The 19,010-nt window shown below is 23.1% G+C and overlaps 5 protein-coding genes across 5 annotated transcripts; 2 read left to right on the plus strand and 3 right to left on the minus strand. All coding sequences in view use genetic code 6, as the record gives it.

Annotated features, from left to right (window-relative positions):
* Nucleotides 1-228: 228 nt before the first annotated feature.
* TTHERM_00185410 (hypothetical protein) lies at nucleotides 229-4,898 on the plus strand (the record flags this gene model as incomplete). The annotated part of the gene is made up of 2 exons (XM_001008812.2): nucleotides 229-1,429; nucleotides 3,919-4,898. The coding sequence occupies 2 exons, from the start codon at nucleotides 229-231 to the stop codon at nucleotides 4,896-4,898; spliced, it is 2,181 nt and encodes a 726-aa protein (XP_001008812.2).
* A 1,101-nt stretch (nucleotides 4,899-5,999) lies between these two features.
* Nucleotides 6,000-6,692, minus strand: TTHERM_00185430 (transmembrane protein; the record flags this gene model as incomplete). Its single annotated transcript, XM_001008814.2, has 1 exon — nucleotides 6,000-6,692. The coding sequence occupies one exon, from the start codon at nucleotides 6,690-6,692 to the stop codon at nucleotides 6,000-6,002; it is 693 nt and encodes a 230-aa protein (XP_001008814.2).
* Nucleotides 6,693-10,510: 3,818 nt separating this feature from the next.
* On the plus strand, nucleotides 10,511-10,921 carry TTHERM_000185487 (transmembrane protein, putative; the record flags this gene model as incomplete). Its single annotated transcript, XM_012795820.1, has 1 exon — nucleotides 10,511-10,921. One exon carries the CDS (start codon nucleotides 10,511-10,513, stop codon nucleotides 10,919-10,921), a length of 411 nt encoding a protein of 136 aa, XP_012651274.1.
* Nucleotides 10,922-12,438: 1,517 nt separating this feature from the next.
* Nucleotides 12,439-16,663, minus strand: TTHERM_000185488 (plasma-membrane choline transporter; the record flags this gene model as incomplete). The annotated part of the gene is made up of 9 exons (XM_012795821.1): nucleotides 12,439-12,672; nucleotides 12,753-12,971; nucleotides 13,415-13,546; nucleotides 13,619-13,674; nucleotides 14,030-14,390; nucleotides 14,553-14,736; nucleotides 14,791-14,934; nucleotides 15,979-16,129; nucleotides 16,273-16,663. 9 exons carry the CDS (start codon nucleotides 16,661-16,663, stop codon nucleotides 12,439-12,441), a joined length of 1,872 nt encoding a protein of 623 aa, XP_012651275.1.
* A 571-nt stretch (nucleotides 16,664-17,234) lies between these two features.
* Nucleotides 17,235-18,355, minus strand: TTHERM_000185489 (tetratricopeptide repeat protein; the record flags this gene model as incomplete). Its single annotated transcript, XM_012795822.1, has 2 exons — nucleotides 17,235-17,703; nucleotides 17,916-18,355. The coding sequence occupies 2 exons, from the start codon at nucleotides 18,353-18,355 to the stop codon at nucleotides 17,235-17,237; spliced, it is 909 nt and encodes a 302-aa protein (XP_012651276.1).
* Between the last annotated feature and the right edge of the window lie 655 nt (nucleotides 18,356-19,010).

Consider the following 19,010-nt stretch of genomic DNA (forward strand, 5'->3'; position numbering starts at 1 on the left):
ATTTTTTCTCAATATTTGAATACAAAAATTATTAAATTGGCATCAAAGATAAAGCTTAATCAAAGATAATAATTATTCTAATTGCATTTCAATATCTTTCAATTTATTAACTCAAATATATTAGTTTTTATAAATTATATTAATTAACTAATTGTAAAATTAAAAGTATTTTAAAAGAAAAAAGGAGATAAAGGTAATATATATACATATAAACTAATCTGAGAAAAGATGGACTTTTTCAACTTTGGTTAAAAAGACAACAGCACCAATAAGATAAACTATTTAGGAAATAGCGGCTTGGGCTAGGGTAAAAAGCCATATAGTAAAAAAAAAAAATAAAATAACTATCCTAAAAAGTAGAGACCAAATAAACCTCATTAAGAAATTCAATCTATGATCTAGCCATAAATTAAATAAGATACATCATATGCAAAAATAATAGGCCCATGCTGCTTTTATGAAATAAATAAAAACACCTTTTTCTCAGTTTTGATGAAGCGTGTTGCTTAAAAATTTCTTTCTGTAGACTAGAAGACAAATAAATTAATAAATGAGATTATGATTAGGGCTTAGGGTAAAGAAGAACTAAAAAAGCTGAGAAAGATATTATTTTTATTGTCTGATAGATTGAAAGGTGTGTCTACAATATTTAATAAATGCTTCACTCGTATGATGTTTTCAGAAGACAGAAATAAAGCTCCAGATAATCAGCTAAAGAGATGTGTAGAAGTAATTTTCATAAGGAATCCAACAGATATTCAAAAAAATATGAAAGGATTTAGGAATCCTAAACATGAAGGGTAGATCATCGATTATGAATAATATAAGAAGACTTATAATCATAAAAAGGAATTAGACAAGGAAATTGAAGAGAAATAAGAAGATGAGTTGCAAATTGCTGAGGCCATTTTCGTCAAGTCGTTCTTGAGAAATCAGTAGCAAGATAATAATACCAATTATATCTAAAACATAGAAGAACAAAAGTAGGATTTCCAAAATTAAAATTAATTTTAAAATGAGGATAAAGAAGAAGAAAAAGATGCAAGCAGTGACGAAGAAGAAGAAGATGATAACGATGAAGATGATTTTATGGCAGAAGAAATTGAAGAGACTAAAGACTATTAAAATTTACCAGAAAAAGTTCTTTTGTAAAAAATAGAATAAAAAGTTTAATCCATCAACCCACATCTAAAAAACATAGTTAAAGAAGACTTGAGGTTTTCATGCAATTATACTCTGACTTAAAATGTTGTGAACTAAAAACCAGAAGTAGTGCAATAATTAGAATAAGAGTCTGATTAATTTATGAAGAATGTAGCTTAGAAGATTTCAAATATATAAAAGACAAACTAGCCATTAAATAAATTAAATTCTTCAGACTAAAAAGATATTGTGAAAGCTGCTTTATTTCAACACTTCAGATAGCAAGGTTGTAAAGTTTAAATTACTAATAAAATTAATAAAGATGAAACATACGCCAATTCTTATTAATCATAGCTAGTTTTGACTGGGTAAATAGATTAACTTAAATATATTTAAGTGGGTATTGATGATAAGTAATATACTTACTAAAAGATTGTTTCAGAACCTGCAACAAAAAATGAAGTTATTTCAAGATTCGTAAAGGCAACTTCAAATCAATATGGAGTTTCTAAAGACCGTATCACTATCTTAGACATATAAAAAGGTTTTAAAAGTATTGTTAATTTTATTACTGCAATCGAAGGTTTAGAAATTGATCATCAATTTAAGACTGCAACAGATTAATATTAAAAAGAGTTTCCTAAAGCTTAAATTTCTTCTGTGGTTAAGTCTCTTATTGATAACTATTAGATTAGTGATCAATACTTTGATGAGAGGTTTAATATGTATTGGGATCCTTACCACAGTACTATGGTCGATTACAGAGGATCTCTTCCTAGATAAGGTTAAGGCTTAGTAGCTTAAAGATACTATTTCCCTGTAGGATTTTAAGGTTATGGCCTTAACGTATAGAAATGGCTTAAAGAAGACTAATCATGGTTTGGTCAAAATTCTAATAAAAACGTATGGATTGTACTTTATCATGCAACTGATGAAAATGGATTTAAAGGAATTTCTAAATCTTATATTAAGCCTGGATAAAATAATTATTATGGGGGAACAAAATGTAGGTTAACAAATAAAACGATTTTAGATGGAGCTGGAGCTAATAGTTACTTCTCAGATCGTGCAAGCGGACCTAATTCATCAGAAGGCTATGGAGGAAAAATATATTTGGGAAATAAAAAGTATATTCTATTATTCTAATGCAGAGTTAATCCCATTCATGTAAGGAGTCCTGTTGATATGGAAAGCTACTACACAGTCGAAAAAGAATATGCATAATAAAGTGTAAGACCATACAGAATTCTCCTTAAAGAGGCTTGAAATATTTAAATACACAAACAGAATATAAATAATATAACGTATTGGCCTCTATAATTCTCAGTATAGAACTTTTAAATTTATTAAAATTATTACTTAATATTTAGTTATTACTTATAACTATTGGAAATACTTATTTAGTTCATTATGTTTTTTTGGTTAGAATTAATTTTTATTCAGTTAAAAGTGAAAATTAGTCTTTCTACTTGACTGAACACACTATTTTTTTTTTTTTTCAAAATTGAGGATATATAGTAGCCCTCCATCAAAAAAAAATGGTGGAGGACCTCCATATAAATAAATAATTGAAAGTTAAGGGGAGTGAGTATTGAAATTTAATTTTATAAATTATTTATGTGTAAATTATATAAAATTCTTAAAAAACTCAAAATCTATATATCCAACACTTAGATATTGATATTATTTTAGTAAGGTTTTTTGTATGATGCTAATTGAATTATGCTATTAATTTTTCATAAATATTCTAGCTTCAAATATTGAGAATAGCACAATATTTTTAAAAGTTTTTTAGATAAGAATAAAACAAAAGATTTTTTTTCTCAAAAATTTTGCACAAAAATTATTAAATTGGTATCAAAGTTAAAGCTTAATCAAAGATAATCAATATTATTATTTCTTTTACTCAACTTTTAATAATTAGTGTAGAAGAAGATTAGATAAACTTTATTTATTAATCAATTGATTGTAAAATTAAAAGTATTTTAAAAGTATAAAGGAGATAAATTTAAAAAACGCATAAAAAACTAATCTGAGAATAGATGGACTCTTTAGACTTAAATAAGAATTTAAACAGCATCTAAAGTAGTGACCTGAGTGAAAATAAAAGAATGGGTCAGGGTAGAGAGCCATTAAATAAGAGCACCTTCTCAGTTTCGATGAACAAAATTGCTTAAAAACTGAGAAATATATTCTCCTTATGTTTTGATAGATTTAAAGATAAGAAAATTGACAAAAAATAAGAAGATGAGCTGTAAATTGTGGAAGCCATTTTCGCCTAGTAGTTCTTGAAAAATCAGTAGCAAGATAATAATATCAATAGTGGCTAAAACATGGAATAACAAAAGTAGGATTTCAAAAATGAAAATTAATTATAAAATAAGAAAAAAGATGAAGAAATGCACGCAAGCAGTGACAAAGAAGAAGAAGATTTTTAAAACAAAGAAATTGAAGAGACTAAAAACTATTAAAATTTACCAGAAAATGTTCTTTTGTAAAAAGTAGAAGAAAAAATTTAATCCATCAACCCACATCTGAAAGACATAGAAAAGGAGGACTTGATGTTTTCATGCAGCTATATTCTAACTAAAAATGTTGTGAACTAAAAACCAGAAGTAGTGCAATAATTAGAATAAGAGTCTGATTAATTTATGACGAATGTAACTTAGAAGATTTCAAATATATAATAGAAAAACTAAACATTAAATTAATTAGATTCTTCAGACTAAAAAGATATTGTGAAAGCTTCTTTATTCTAACACTACAGACAAAAAGGTTGTAAAGTTTAAATTACTAATAAAAGTAACAATGATTAAACACATACCAATTCTTATTAGTCCCAGCTAGTTTTGACTGGTTAAACAGATAAACTTAAGTATATTTAAGTGGGTATTGATGATAAGTAATATACTTACTAAAAGATTGTTTCATAACCTGCAACAAAAAAAGAGGTTATTTTAAAATTTGTAAGGGCAACTTCAAATCAATATGGAGTTTGTGAAAAAAATGTCACTGTCTTAGACATATAAAGAGGCTTTAAAAATTCTGTTAATTTTATTACTTCAGTCGAAGGTTTAGAAATTGATCAACAATTTAAGAATGAAATAGATAAATACTAAACTGAGTTTCCAAAAGCTTAAATATCTTCTATGGTTAAGTCTCTTATTGATAACTATTAGATTAGTGATCAATACTTTGATGAGAGATTTAATATGACTTGGAGTCCTTATCACAGTAATATGGTCGATTACAGAGGATCTCTTCCTAGAAAAGGCTAAGGCTTAGTACCTTAAAGATACTATTTCCCTGTAGGTTTTTAAGGCTATGGTCTTAATGTATAGAAATGGCTTAAAGAAGATTAATCATGGTTTGGCAAAGATTCTGATAAAAATGTATGGATTGTTCTTTATCATGCTACTGATGAAAAAGGATTTAAAGGTATTGCTTAAAGCTATATTATGCCTGGACATCGTAATTTATATGGAGGATCTATATGTAGGTTAACAAATTAGATAATTTAAAAAGGAGCTGGGGCTAATAGTTACTTCTCAGATCGTGCAAGTGGACCTAATTCATCATAAGGCTTTGGAGGAAATATAAATTTGGGAAATAAATAATATATTCTAATATTCTAATGTAGAGTTAATCCCATTCATGTAAGAAGTCCTATTTATAAGTAAAGCTACTACACAATCGAAAAAGAATATGCATAATAAAGTGTAAGACCATACAGAATTCTCCTTAAAGAAGCTTGAAATATTTAAATTAATAATTAAAATATCCAAAAAGAATATGTATAATAAAGTGTAAGGTTCAATATTATCCTCAATAAAAAGTTTTAATTTGTAAAAATTCTTTAACATTTAATCATTATTTGTGATTCTTTGAAATACTTTATTTAGTTTATGAATTTATTTTATGGTTTAAAATAGCAAATTAATTTTTAATATTAACTTAATTGTGTTGCTTAAATTAATCATAAATATTATTTTAAATTCTAATAAATTAAATCATTTAAAACAAACAAATTTATAAAATCATTTAAAAATAAACAAAAAAATAAATAAATTAGTTTGATAGTCTAAAAAGAATTTAGTATTTCTATTTGAATAAGCTTATTGTTCAAATTACAAAATAAGATATATTAATTAGCTTTATGGAATATTTTATAAATAGATTAATTAGATTTAGAAATATTTGCGTATTTTATTTGTAGAATTTATTTTAAATTTAATGATATTGATTTTTTTCTCAAAGCAAGGTGTACTTTTGAAAGTAGGATTAAGATCAAATCGTAATTGCAAAATAAAAAGATGTATTGTAATAAATAAAATATTGAATTTAAAAAAATAGGCAGATTGTTAGCAAGTAGAAAGGTGACTGGTCTATCAATCAATTGATGAATTAAAGATTAGTAAAAATTAAGTAATTGAGAAGCATCGAGTAATATCAAGATTTAAATGAAAATTTAGAGTGTAATAAAATGAGATAACCAAGCAAATTTTAATATTAGAAAAATCTTTGTATTTTTATTAAGAAGATTGATAGATAGTCAATAAATCATTAATCGAAAAGGAAACCTTAAAGTAATCGTAAAATTTAAAAAAGATAGAGTTTTAAAAATTAAAAATAGTAGTAAATACTAATAATAACAGAAAACAAAACAAAAAAACAATGTTTGCTTGTTAATTTATTTATTTATACATTTAACTAATTTAAGTGGTAAAAAGCAGAGATTTTAACATTAATTTATTATATAAGTAAGAGAGAAAGGATTTTGTAAATCTTTGCAGTAATAGAATTTTTTTAGTATATTTCGTTTTTACTTTTTGCTATCAACTAATGAACAGAAAGCATCACTCAGGGGTGAACCCTAAGCTTTATTCTAACTTTTTTTCATCGCATGAAACTTGACAGTAATGCCAGATAACCTCACCATTACTTAGATTTGCGAATTTTTTGTAGAGCTTAAATACTTCATTTTCAACTATCCTAGGTTCATGGAAGTAGCCTTTTGCTATTAGTGTGCTTCCGATAGCGAAGGCAAATGAGAAATGAATAGCGTTCTTATTAATATATCCCCTATTTATAAGCGAGTTGTAAAGCATTTCGAGTGCTCTTCCTCCTAAATACATTCTCCATGTGTACCAGTTCTTTTTGTTTTCGAACATCATTCCAATGAAGGCTCCAAGAAAGCCTGAAACAAATGAATTAAATCCATCCTCTTTTTGTCTGATCCTTCTAAGCAGACATTATGCTAGCTTCATTAGCGAGTTCATTAAAGTTATGAAAAGTGGGAGACGGAAATCGCCATCACACAACAGTATTTTGTACAAAGTTTTAGGTAACTGTTGCAAGCTTTTTTTGAGACTGAAAAGCGTAAAAAGGGTATTAAGTGAAACTCTCAAGCCATACCCGATTAAAAAGGAGCGCTTGACCTCCTTCAAAAAACTTTCAAAACAGCTTCCTTCATGCTTACAAAATTAAGTCTTTGATTTCATAAGAGTATGCAAGATATGTTAGGGCTTTTCATGGTCTTAGTTGCTCATTTCAGTCTTTTAAGTAATAAGTTTTGCTTTATTTCTTTGTTTCTTTGTTTTTTTTTGCTTGGTTGCTTTTTTGTAGTGTGCTACTTATATGCGAATTATATTTTGAAATTCTTTCTGAGTTGCTTTTTTTATATAATATTATTATTGTTTAATTCAAATTTACTATTAAAATAATATATATGGTATTTCCAATCAACCAAAAATGAAATTTTAATATTTAAAATAAAAACTAAATAAATAAATATTTAGTTATTTAACCTCAGTTGTGTGGGTACTATTGCAGAAATTAAGTTGCGATTCAACTAGCTATTATTGCATGCAATATACGCCTAATTTCATAAACACATTTCCGAAAAGATCTATTTAATCATTTTTCCAAAACAAAAATCTGTTTAATTGTGTTTATTGCGTCATTTACCAATGTTCAAATTTTCTTTTTTTCTAAATATTTAATTTGAAAAGTAAATTTAATACTAATAATACGAAGTATTAAAGTTAATATCTATCTTAATCTCCTGATTATTGGTCTCAGAGATATTAGTGATATCATTTACGTAATACATATGTAACTATACAAGTTTTCTTATAATTTACTAAAAGATTCAATATCAACTTTTCAATACTCACAAGATAAAAACCACAATTAAAACAGAATATGCTGAATCATCTCATCCAAAGCTAATCAAATTATTGCTTTATATCATTTTAAATGCATAATTCGAGAAAATTATATTGGCTAGCCACACAAACAATAATATATACTAATATATATTTAGAATTTATATTGCTTATTTCTATGAATTAGTAAGTAACCACATAAATAAATACTACTAATAATGAAAGTATATATAAAAAGATTCAATTTTTTAAAAATTATAAGAGAATTTCTAATTTTAGAATTTATTTCATAGATTAAATTTTCATTAAAAAATATTTTTAAAACAAATTAAAATATTTTCAAGCAGCTAAAAAATAATTTATATTGGAAATAATTTAAAAAAAGCAATCAAATTGAAAATTAAATTTACATTTACATTTAATTTGCTTTATATTGATTGATAAGATTAATTATCTCCTTTTTTATCTCCTTTGAAGTATTTGTAATTTATTAAAACTATGTACTTTTGTATTTATTGAATAGCTAATTAAAAGTGTCTTTAATTTTAATTTCAAGAAGAACATAAAGCAAATTAAAAATTTTACTGATTGATTAGTATTTTTAAAACCTATTTTTTTACCACAATAAATAAATTTGAAATTCATAAAATATTTTAATATTAATTAATTAATTTATGAAAAAATAAATTACTTTTTCTGAAATAATAATTTTGAAGAATATTTTATTTATTTTTAATTTATTTTTTTAAAAACATTATTAAAAAAATTATTTCATTAAATTTTTGTTCATGAAATATTTAGACATCAAAAAAAGAAAAATAATTTATATTTATGGGAAATTTTAATAATTATTTTTCAGAAGATATTAAATTTATTTAAAGACACATTAATAATAAATTAATTAATTAATTAATTAATTAAAGGATTTATTAGTCGAAAAAGATATTTTAATTATTTTTCATTCTTTTTGTAATATAAGGTTACGATTGCTTAAAACTCCAATGCAAAATTTAATTGCTTGAATTATTTATGGCTATTTTAGATATATTTGAAATAAAATTTATATCCAATAGAAAATAATCTAAATAAATTACATAATTTGGCTGACTTAGTTTAGCATAATTTTAAGCATTTAATTAACGAATTGCGGTTAAAGATATAACTGTTACTTAAGCAAATCAACTGTAAATAAAACAAATAAAATCTTAGTTAAGTGTTTCAGACTGTAAGTAAACAATACTAAATATAAAAAAAACTTACAGCTAATTTAAAAAACTTCTCAGTTAAATATACTTGTTTGCATGTAATAAGGTAGATTTATCAATGTTAAATTTTATAAATACTTATCAAATATATTTATTTAAAATCATTATATCTTTTTCAATAAATTTTTCTAGCAGGTACGTTTTTTTACATGTCTCTTTAAAAGTATAATTCTGATCAAATATATTAGTTATTTTAAGGTTGGTTAAATTGATTACAATATTTTACAAATTACCTTTATAAATAAAGTAATTAAGGGATATAATTTCCTTTTATCATAAAAGACAAAGTGTAACAAAAAATAGATGTGAGTCAAATTATTAATTTGTAAATTAATTAATAATGTATTTGCGTTTTTTTTTTTTTTTGTAAGAAGAATCTATTAATCTACGAGAAATAATTAATTATCGTTGCTAGAATAGCTAAATGTTTAATAAAATAATCCTGATTTTAGATGAAAAAATGCAATTTAATGTTATAGCACTATAGTTATAGAAGAAAAATTCAACCAGTAAATTATATTTCTTATTTTTATAATCTAGACTAAAGTGCAAAGCTTTAGAAAATAGTAATTAAAATGTTATTCATAAATAAATATGTGAGTGTATTTGTATATTACTAATGAATAGTCAAATTAAACAATAATTGATTAAAATTTTCTACTAAAATTTTATTAAATTTAAATTTGAAAGTAATCTAAATTATTAAGGAGTTTTTGATGTAGGAGGATAACACTATATTTAAACTAATAGACAAGACAAAAAATAACTAAACAAATATAATTTATATCTGTATGTGTATTAGTGAGTAAGTACACTTGCACTCTCTCACTCTTAATAAATAACTAGCAAAAGAAAAATAGAGTAGACAGCTAGTTATATTAAATGACTGGCTTATATATAGAAAGAAGATTTTTAAGGAAAAAAGGAAGAAGTAGTATTAAAATAAATATGATATAAGACTGCTTTATAATTCATTCAAAAGTTGATTGTTATTGCTTTTATTATTAATAAATTAATTAGATAAGAGATCGATCAAAGTATTTATTTATTTATTTAGATCAATATATTACAAGAATTTTTTATTTATTATTGTTATAGTTGTTTTTTATTTATTTATTTATTGTTTGTTTGCTTCCTCTTTTTTAAGTGGAAATATCCAAATATTTAAATTTTTTAATTTAATGGATGAATTCTTTACTTAATATTTAGGAAGAACGGAGTTAATTATTTAAAATTAGCAGTAAGGTTGTATGATTGAAATTAATTAGTGCGCTAGAATGGCTGGTTCTAAAAAAAAAGTTATTTTTTTTAAATTAATACTATGACAGTCCAAAGCATGCTCGAAATTAAGCAATTTCTACTTTTAAATTTTTGAGCTAGCTATGTAAAATCAATATTCAGGAAAATTATATTTAAGATTAAAGTCTTCATGATTTATATGAAATATTTTTATTTTGCTATTGATTGAGGTTATTAAATTAGCATTTCATTTGAGCTTCTCTTCCTGCTGATTCGTCATAGTATACATTCATATTTTTAGTCACTTCTGTTTCGAACTCTTAGAGGCATTCAAGCTATAACATTTTGCTTGCCCAGAAGAGACTTGACAAAGCATCGTGTATTTCTACATCGTTTGGATCTTCCCATAATTTTTAAGACTTTTCTTATATAAAATCAGCTAATTTAATAATCGTGTTATAGCAGTGTATTTCGTTTGATTATTAAATATTTTATACGGAAGATTGATTTTGATCTATTGAAATATGAGTTGAGGATTATTATCTGCTAGTAAGATGGTTGTTTGAGTTTGAAGAAGCAACTGTTTGGCCATATTTTTTGAGATATTCTTGCATCTTCTTTTGTATTTTAATCTTTTCTTACTCCATTTTGTGTTTGAGAGTAATGCATGCCTCTTCAAGAAGTACAATTTATTGAATGGGATCCTAAGCGGTGTCAGGGTTATGGAAGCAACTGACGTATCCCTACTTAGCTGATTATTTGTTTTTGGAGTTTTTGCAATCTTGCTTTTTATTTATAGACAAGGAGAAGTTATTTTTTTACGCCTCAGAAACCTCTTAGAAGTGTTCTGAATAAGAGGAATTTTAGTCAATATCAACTTATATTTCGTTTTGGGAAGGAAGAGCATATTTATTCATGCTTTTTTCAGGAAGAGTGGAGGCTGTCCTTCTTTTTTTTGCAGTTAATTTATATTACTTGGCAGTGCAGGTACCCATTAAAAAAATTAAAACTCTACAAGTATGTATTTATTTTTTAATTAAGTTTATAATTAAAATTATAATTATTATTATATGTATGTATGTGTGTGTGTGTATGTATTTAGGCTGACTTCTATTTTAATTAGTTTTTTTTGCTTCTTTTTATTTGTTTGTTTTTCGGTATCAAATTTGTTAATTAATTAATATTTATACGATTAAACAAATGTATAGATCTAGCTAGCTAGCTAATGTGATTAATATTGCTTGATTAATTGACTAATTTATTTATCTCTTTATAAATAACCAATCTTTTGAATATTTCTATCTATATTCTTAAATTACCCAAAGATATTAATAGTTTTAAATTTTAGTTTATTATTTCCGATTTTACTTTTCTATTTAATTTTTTTGTATTTTATTGATTAATTTTTTATCAAATCTCTCAAGTTACTTACAAACTAATTTTCTTTGCAATTTTACTATTTAATTTTTAGAATCTCTCTTTCTTTCTCTTTCTCTCTCTCTATCTTTTTTCTTTTTACATTTTGTATCTATTTAATTTGTTTACATTTTCCAATTAATTCTTTGCACTCTAACAAAAGTAGAAGAGAAGTGAATAGAGCTTACTTACTATAAATAATTCAATGAAGTAATATTTTTCAGTATGCTACAGAATTCGTTATCAAAACTTTAATATACATTAATATCACTTTTAATATATTCTGAGGCTTGATTCTAATTTTCAGACTAGTCAGGTTGCGAATTAAGATAAAAATATAACTATCGCATAATAAAATTTTTTCTTTTGCTTAAATAAAGAAATTATTCCAGCATTATTTTCAAAGAATCAAAATAAGATTGTAAATATGAAATCTTAAATAAGGAATTTCAAAATATTTAGGATCTTTTGGATCAAAAGGGAAGTTCTCTGAAAAAAAATTAACAAACAGAATATTGCTATTTAATTGATGGTAAAAATTTGTAAAATATTACAAAGATAAAAAGAATTTTAATTACCCGAAGCCCTAAGCAATAAATTATACTATAAAAATTTATATTCAGCACAGCCATCAAATAAATAATAATAATATCAAAAAAAGAATCAATCAATATATTTATCAATACCTTAGTTCGTATTGAATAACCAGATTTAGATAAATACTTGATATAAATTATTCAAAATTTAAATCCCCACTTTACTAACTCACTAACTTAGACTTTATAAAATCTCTTTGCATCAATTTTCATACTCATAATGCAAAAAGCTGATTCTCACCACTTTAATATTATTATTGTTAAATAATTTAAAAAGAATCAAAAATACTAAGTGTAAAATCTTATTAATTTCAATGCGCAATTACATAGAAAATAAAAATATGTTTTTTAGCCTGTTTTTAAAAAAAACTCACAAAACACAAATACAAATTGGAGAATTTAAATTTTACTATTACAGTTAATTTATTGCTTAATTAATTATTTTTCTAGGCAGAGTTATTTTTTAAATAAAAATCTATTGCTTTTTACCCTGTATCTCAATTTGTTTGTTAGTTCAAATCATGGAATTGATAAAATATAATTTAAATAGATACTCAAATATTATCTGATACTAAAATTTATTTCGCACTAAATTTAATTTTCTTTGATTTTTCAAGGTTGATTGCAAAACTTTATAAAAGCAGGAGCATTCTCACCTTAAGAGAACTTCGTTTTCAGTTTCTACTAGAATTCTTTCTTCAAATACTTTAGGAATTTAGCCTGAGTTAACTCTTCAGCTGAATTTTCTATTTATTATATTGTATATTATAGTATAATGCTACAGTAAGTGGTGCCGTACATATTTACTTAGAATAGAGTAATTAGAAAACTGATTCCCAGCACAAACTAATAAATTTTAAAAGTTAATTGAGAAATTTAAATTTTCTCTTTAGAAATTAAACGCAGTGCTAATTAATAATAATTACAATTGACGTAGTGGTGTAAGAAGAAATAGAAGAACTAGCGTATATTAGCCTCAAAAAAAGATAGAACAAAATAGTTATGATCATACATATAGAAATGTTCATTTAATTCTCAAATATCTCTGACATATCGACTAGGCTCTCTATCCATCTATTCTTGTCTAATATTTCATTTTGGAAATGCAATCCTGATTCTACAAACTCTTTATTTTTTCTTGCATTCTATATTGAAAAAGGGATTTAATTAATAAATAGTGTTTAAATTACACTTATTTATTTTTTTAATAAATCTTTAATTCGAGTCTAAGTCAATACAAAATTTGCTTTATTAAAATTAAACCATTCAAATTCTTATTTATTTTTATCAAATTAAAAGAACTTTTTGATGAAATTTCATGTACTCGTTTTATATGGTTTGGAGGTAAAAATATTTTTAATCTGTTTTGAAATATCTTTGTTAATTTTATCTTATCTATTTTGAAAGCTTACACTTTTAAAAGTGATTTCCAATCATTCTCAAGAGTAATTTTAATTAATTTCTTACTATTTTTGACAAATTTCACCTCATTAAAAAATAAATTTCATCACTAGTAATTTGATTTAATTTGTAAGTTAAATAAACAACTTTTCTTTAATAAAGGCCAAAATTCTTTTTTTTAACTTACATCTATATAGGCGTACTTTGTGTAAGATTTTAACTCGGTGCTCTGGTAAAAATTACATATCTTTTATTGCATTCTCCTCACGCAATTTAAATCTTCAATTTTATTTTTTTTCAAATACTCCTGAAAATTATACTAATATTTTGATAAAATATAGATCCATTAGCTATAATTTACCGAATCGAAATTAATTCAAAATATTATTACTTCTAATAATTCTAGTGGTGTCCTAATCCAGTCAGTAAAGCCAATCAAAAAGGCTCCTATTTTTTAAATTAATATTACTATCAGAAATTTATATTTTATAATCATTACTAATGAATGCTATTTTATGTAAATAAATAAAAAACTTTTCTAATGGAATAATATATTCTGATAATTAAATGAAATATTTAATCACAAATACAATTTTTTTTTTTTTTCCACAAATTTTTACTTTATTAAGTTAACATAAAATACACTTTTAGCTTGAAAATTTATTTTTATAGTAAGCTATATATTATTACTTAAAAATTCGTTGTAATATCAGAGGGAGGGAAAAAACGACAAACATCAGATAAAAGTCTTTTCAAATTTTAAATGCTCTTAAACTAACAACAACAAAAATTAAAATCTTACCTTTAATAATTGTTCCCATTCTTTATGAGAAAACAGTCTAGAGCAGCTATTTAAAATCATATTCTTGATAGTTGTCTAATGTGTGGTAAGTTGATTATAAAGTGATATATTCACATGTTTATATTATAATAGAGATCATCCAGATAAAGATAGGGATAATCAATATATTCAAAATATAAGGTTCAATACCTCTACGGACACGGTCAAAAGGCGATAGATATATATTCACTTCTATGCTTACAATAGAAAAGATATTTCTTTCTATAATAAACATAATCAAAAATAGAAGAAGTGTTACAAAGAAAGCAAATACTGGAAGAAATTCCAAGTATTTACGAGCATTTATTACTTCTGGGATATTCTATAATTTACAAACAAAAAAAAAGGTATGTTAATTATTATAAATTCTGCTGCTAACCTTAAAATATATCAATAGAAATAATTAAAATTTTTTGAAATTAAAGAAAATTAAGCAAGCAAACAAACAAATAAAATTTTTGCATTTTTTATCAAGAAAGTTTACACTAAATATCTTTATTCTTATCTCATGGTTCTTCATTGTTTCATTTGATACTTGATCTTTCACAAACACTAAAAATTAATAGAAGCACATAATGGAAGCAAATAGATAAAAGACTAGTGAGGAATTCTAGCTTGATGTATATTAATAAGCGTCTGATGATGTTGAAAGTACTTGTGTTTTATTTCTAAATTTTTTAGTAATATGAGACTATGTAAACGAAAAATAAAAATAAAGTTACTCTGGAGAATCAAAAATTATATGAACGAATTTGTTAAATAGGACAACTCCTAGTATAAAGCATCCAACTGCACTCAAAAAAAACACTATAAAATAGGTTATCCTAGCTATTTTATCATTGTCTAAGAAGTACTTTGAATAGAAGCTGTTAGTATAAAAATAATTTTTTAAAGCTATTTTATTAAAAAATGTTACATATAAAATAAAATAGTAGTTTTTTTATTTTATACTTTTAAATATCACAACATTCATTTTTATAATAATAAGAAGAAGAGCCAAGAAATTACTTTGATAATTGTAACTAAATAATTGCATCAAAATATTTATTTGTTTATTTTTAATTTATAGATCTAAATTAATCCTCAAAATTTTCATAATTTCTATTTTTCTTCAGTAAATAGTAATGATTAATTTAAGGAATATTTATAGCATTAAATTTAATAGATCGAATTACTCCAATCTTATAAAATCTAAAAATAATTGCATTTTATTCTTTAAGTTTAGTTCTAACAAATTTGAGCGAATTAGTTAGTGGTTTTACTTAATTAAAATTTAAGCTTATTCCTCTCTTAAAAAAGTTATTTTATTTTAAATTAACAGAACAAATTTAACAAAATCTAAAAATAGTTGAATTTAATTATTAAAAATTAGTTCTAATCAATTTGAGTAAATTAATTATTTCACTTAATTAAGTTCTAAGCTCATTTCGATTAGATATTTGTTTATATTACTGTTTAAAATAACAGAAGTAATTTCTCTTATGCTTAGCACTCGCCTAGTAAACTAAAAAAAGATATAATGTAAAATTATTTGCCTTACTTCTAATAAATTTTAACAAATTAAAAGTTTCACTTATTAAATTTCTTTGCTTAAATTAACAGAAGTAATTTATATTTCTTTAAGATAAATTTAACAAATAGAACACACAATTTTTTCTAAAATTTTATTATTCAAATTTAGCTCTAATAAATTTGATTAAGTGAAAGCAGTTTCATTTATTAAATTTTAATTTTACTCATAAAGCAGTAATATTTAAATTTCTACTAAAATTAGAAGAAGTAGTTTCTTATTTCTTTTTGAATGGCTTAAAAAACTAAAAATAACACTATTCATTATTTTATGCATTTTACTTTGCAAATATTATGATTTCTTTATAGTTGGTTTAATAAAAAATGAGAAAATCTTTTACCTTAAAAGCGTGCATGATATAGTAAAGAAAATAATTAGAGGTAAGGAAGAGGTAATGTCATTAAATATCAAATCAATTTTGCCAATTAATAGCTTTTCTCTTATGACTTCAAAATATTTATTATTAGCTGGCAAGCACACTTTGTTAAGGTCTTTTAGATTTATTTTAAATAATATTATTAGTTTTTTAATCGATTATTAATAAATTAAGAAATCTTAATTAATTTTCAAATTATTTTTGTTTTTTATAGGGAATAAATGAATTCAACATTTTTTTAAAATTTGAAATATATACATGCATAACTGTCGTAAATCAAAAAGAAATCTTTTATGTCAATTGTAATTCCTATATTGAGTTAGCAATTTCTTACAACTGAATTTGTAGCACACTCTATCGATTGCTATAACTTAACTGAATTAACTTATGGACATTATTTTATACAAACATTTCTGTAAAGCTATGTCTTTTAAGGATTAACGAAATAAATGTATGGATAATCTTCCAAATCCCCTATCCCGCAAGGTCTATTATCAGGATCAAAAGGTTTTGACAATAAGGAAGGTTATCCTCTAATTAAGGCATACAAACTTACAACAAAAAATACTCCTAATGCACCTGCAAAATTAAATATCCACTTTTTATCTGTTTATACTTTAGAATCTGTTTATGAATTATTGCTTAACATTATTAAAACCAACCCTTCCTTTTTTATAAATTTATATATCAACAACTTTTATATTAGTTAGAACTTGAAGCCTTTTAAATAAGTCTATTGTAATATTTTTATAATTATTTTAAATTAAAATAAAGATTCTATTTTAGTATCTATAATTCCTTTTGATAAACTATTTAATGTATTTATTATTAATCAATTTCTTAATAAAATTCACAAATAAGTAAGTATTACTAATAAATTAATATATTTCAAATTAAAACTTATCGCTACCAAAAACTAATATTTTTAATTATAATTATATTATAATCTCCACATATTTATTTTTTCACTTTTAAAAAAATATATTATAAGGTAAATTATCTTTAATAATTCAAATTAATATAAATAATTTTATTAATTTTAAATATAAATTTAATATTTATAAAATTTATATTTTAAAAACAAAACCTTAGAAACCAAATTTTCAAATATATATTTCGTTTTAATTTATACAATATATTAAAAATCTTTATTATTAAAAATATAGTTTGATAAGAAAATGATGAATGAAACAATTAATAATTTAGAATAAATAAATGAATCAATATATCTTTTAATTTATAATTATTTGAGAATTTTTTTTCTTATTTTTATTTTTTTCAACAATACTTTCTAAAATTTAATTGATCCTATTTATCATAGCAAGGTTGTTAACTTTTTTTGCAAATATAGCTGACTATTCGTAATAATTTAAGCATTAGTTTCTTAACCCTAAAACTTCGCTTTCATTTGCAAGGTTAAAGTAAGACACCATAGATAAATAATTAATTTAAGCCTTTTCTTATTCTGTCTTAGCTTTAGACTCATATCTTTTTATTGCTGACAGAGCTTTTTCAACACTTTACAGTGCTTTGTCATGCCTATTTAGCTCACTTAATATAGCTGATTTATTTAAGTAAGAAGTTATAATATCTTTTTAACAATTATCATAATTTTCTTCAGCTAATCTTTCTTCTAAAGAGATAGCATAATTAACAGCTTTTAATGCCTCTTAGAATTTCCCCAACTCTCTAAATTTATAAATAAAAAAAGAATCATAATCTTTTTCAAACAATCTTTATTAAAAATCCAAATATTGATAAAATCACTCATGCAATATCTCTACTAAATAACAATTAGATTGTTTTTACTATTGACTTTTGGGTTAAAATCAATGTTTATTGAAAATATATTTTTAAAATAATAATTTTTTATGTAAAAATATTAAAAGATATTAAATTACCTATAAATATAACTTAAATTGTTAAATGTGAGAACTCTCAAACGATTCAAAGGTTAGTATTGCTTGAAAATTTTAGGAATTTGTTTATTAAAAAGTATGTCAACAGCTTTTAAAATAATTTTAGAATCATCACTAAATTTATTTAACTGTATTGACGTCATATTATATTTGTTAACTCTCTCAACAAAATCTGTAATTTCAGATTAGAGAGAAAACCCTAAATCTTTCATGTTACCATCTTCAATGCAAAATAATCCACAATATATTAACTTTTCTTAAACTAATATCTGCTTTATGTTTGATTAGTCACTTTCACTCTTCAAAATTTCTGAAAAAGTATGAAGAACTTTTAAACCGCTCTATGTGACCACATTGTCCTGCTTGATTTCTTCTGTATTCTGTATTTTAACCAAACTTAAATTTTCTTTATCAATATTCATCTTTGTATATAATAAAATTCTAATAATAACTTAACAGAAATAATTAACTTTCTAATATTTCTTTATAATTGAATGAAAATTTATTAAAAATCATTGATTAATATTTTTAATCATTTAAAGAAAATAATCAAACAAACAACCAAAAAGCCACAGTAAAATTAGTCTAAACAAATATCGCAAAAATTTTAATAATTTAATCTATTAAAATTTAATAAATTAATTCTAATTTCTAATAAGATTTAAAATTAATTTTACAAATAAATTTAAATTCATTTTTCTTGATTATTTTTTACATAGCAATACAAAAATAGGCGATAAACTTTTTATTTAATATGTTCTTAATTAAAATTATTAATTATTTTTTTTTTATATAATTTTATTTTGTTATTGATTAATTTAAGTGTAAACTTTTTTTTACTTTTTTAGTAAAATATTTCAAGGGAAAGGATATAGATATTAATATTATTAATAGTAGCTTAATTTTTGAGAACTTCAATAGGATAAATAAATCATTATTTAAATTACCAAAAATAATAATCTGATTAAGTAAATAAAATTATAACAATAAATATTTTTTTAATCTAAATTTTGATTTACTGAAATTCTTCATATTCTTTTAATAGTATGAAGTCTTTGATCAAAAGAAAGAAAATAT

This window comes from Tetrahymena thermophila (genome assembly GCF_000189635.1).
Source record: "Tetrahymena thermophila SB210 genomic scaffold scf_8254798, whole genome shotgun sequence".
NCBI classification, from domain to species: Eukaryota; Ciliophora; class Oligohymenophorea; order Hymenostomatida; family Tetrahymenidae; genus Tetrahymena; species Tetrahymena thermophila.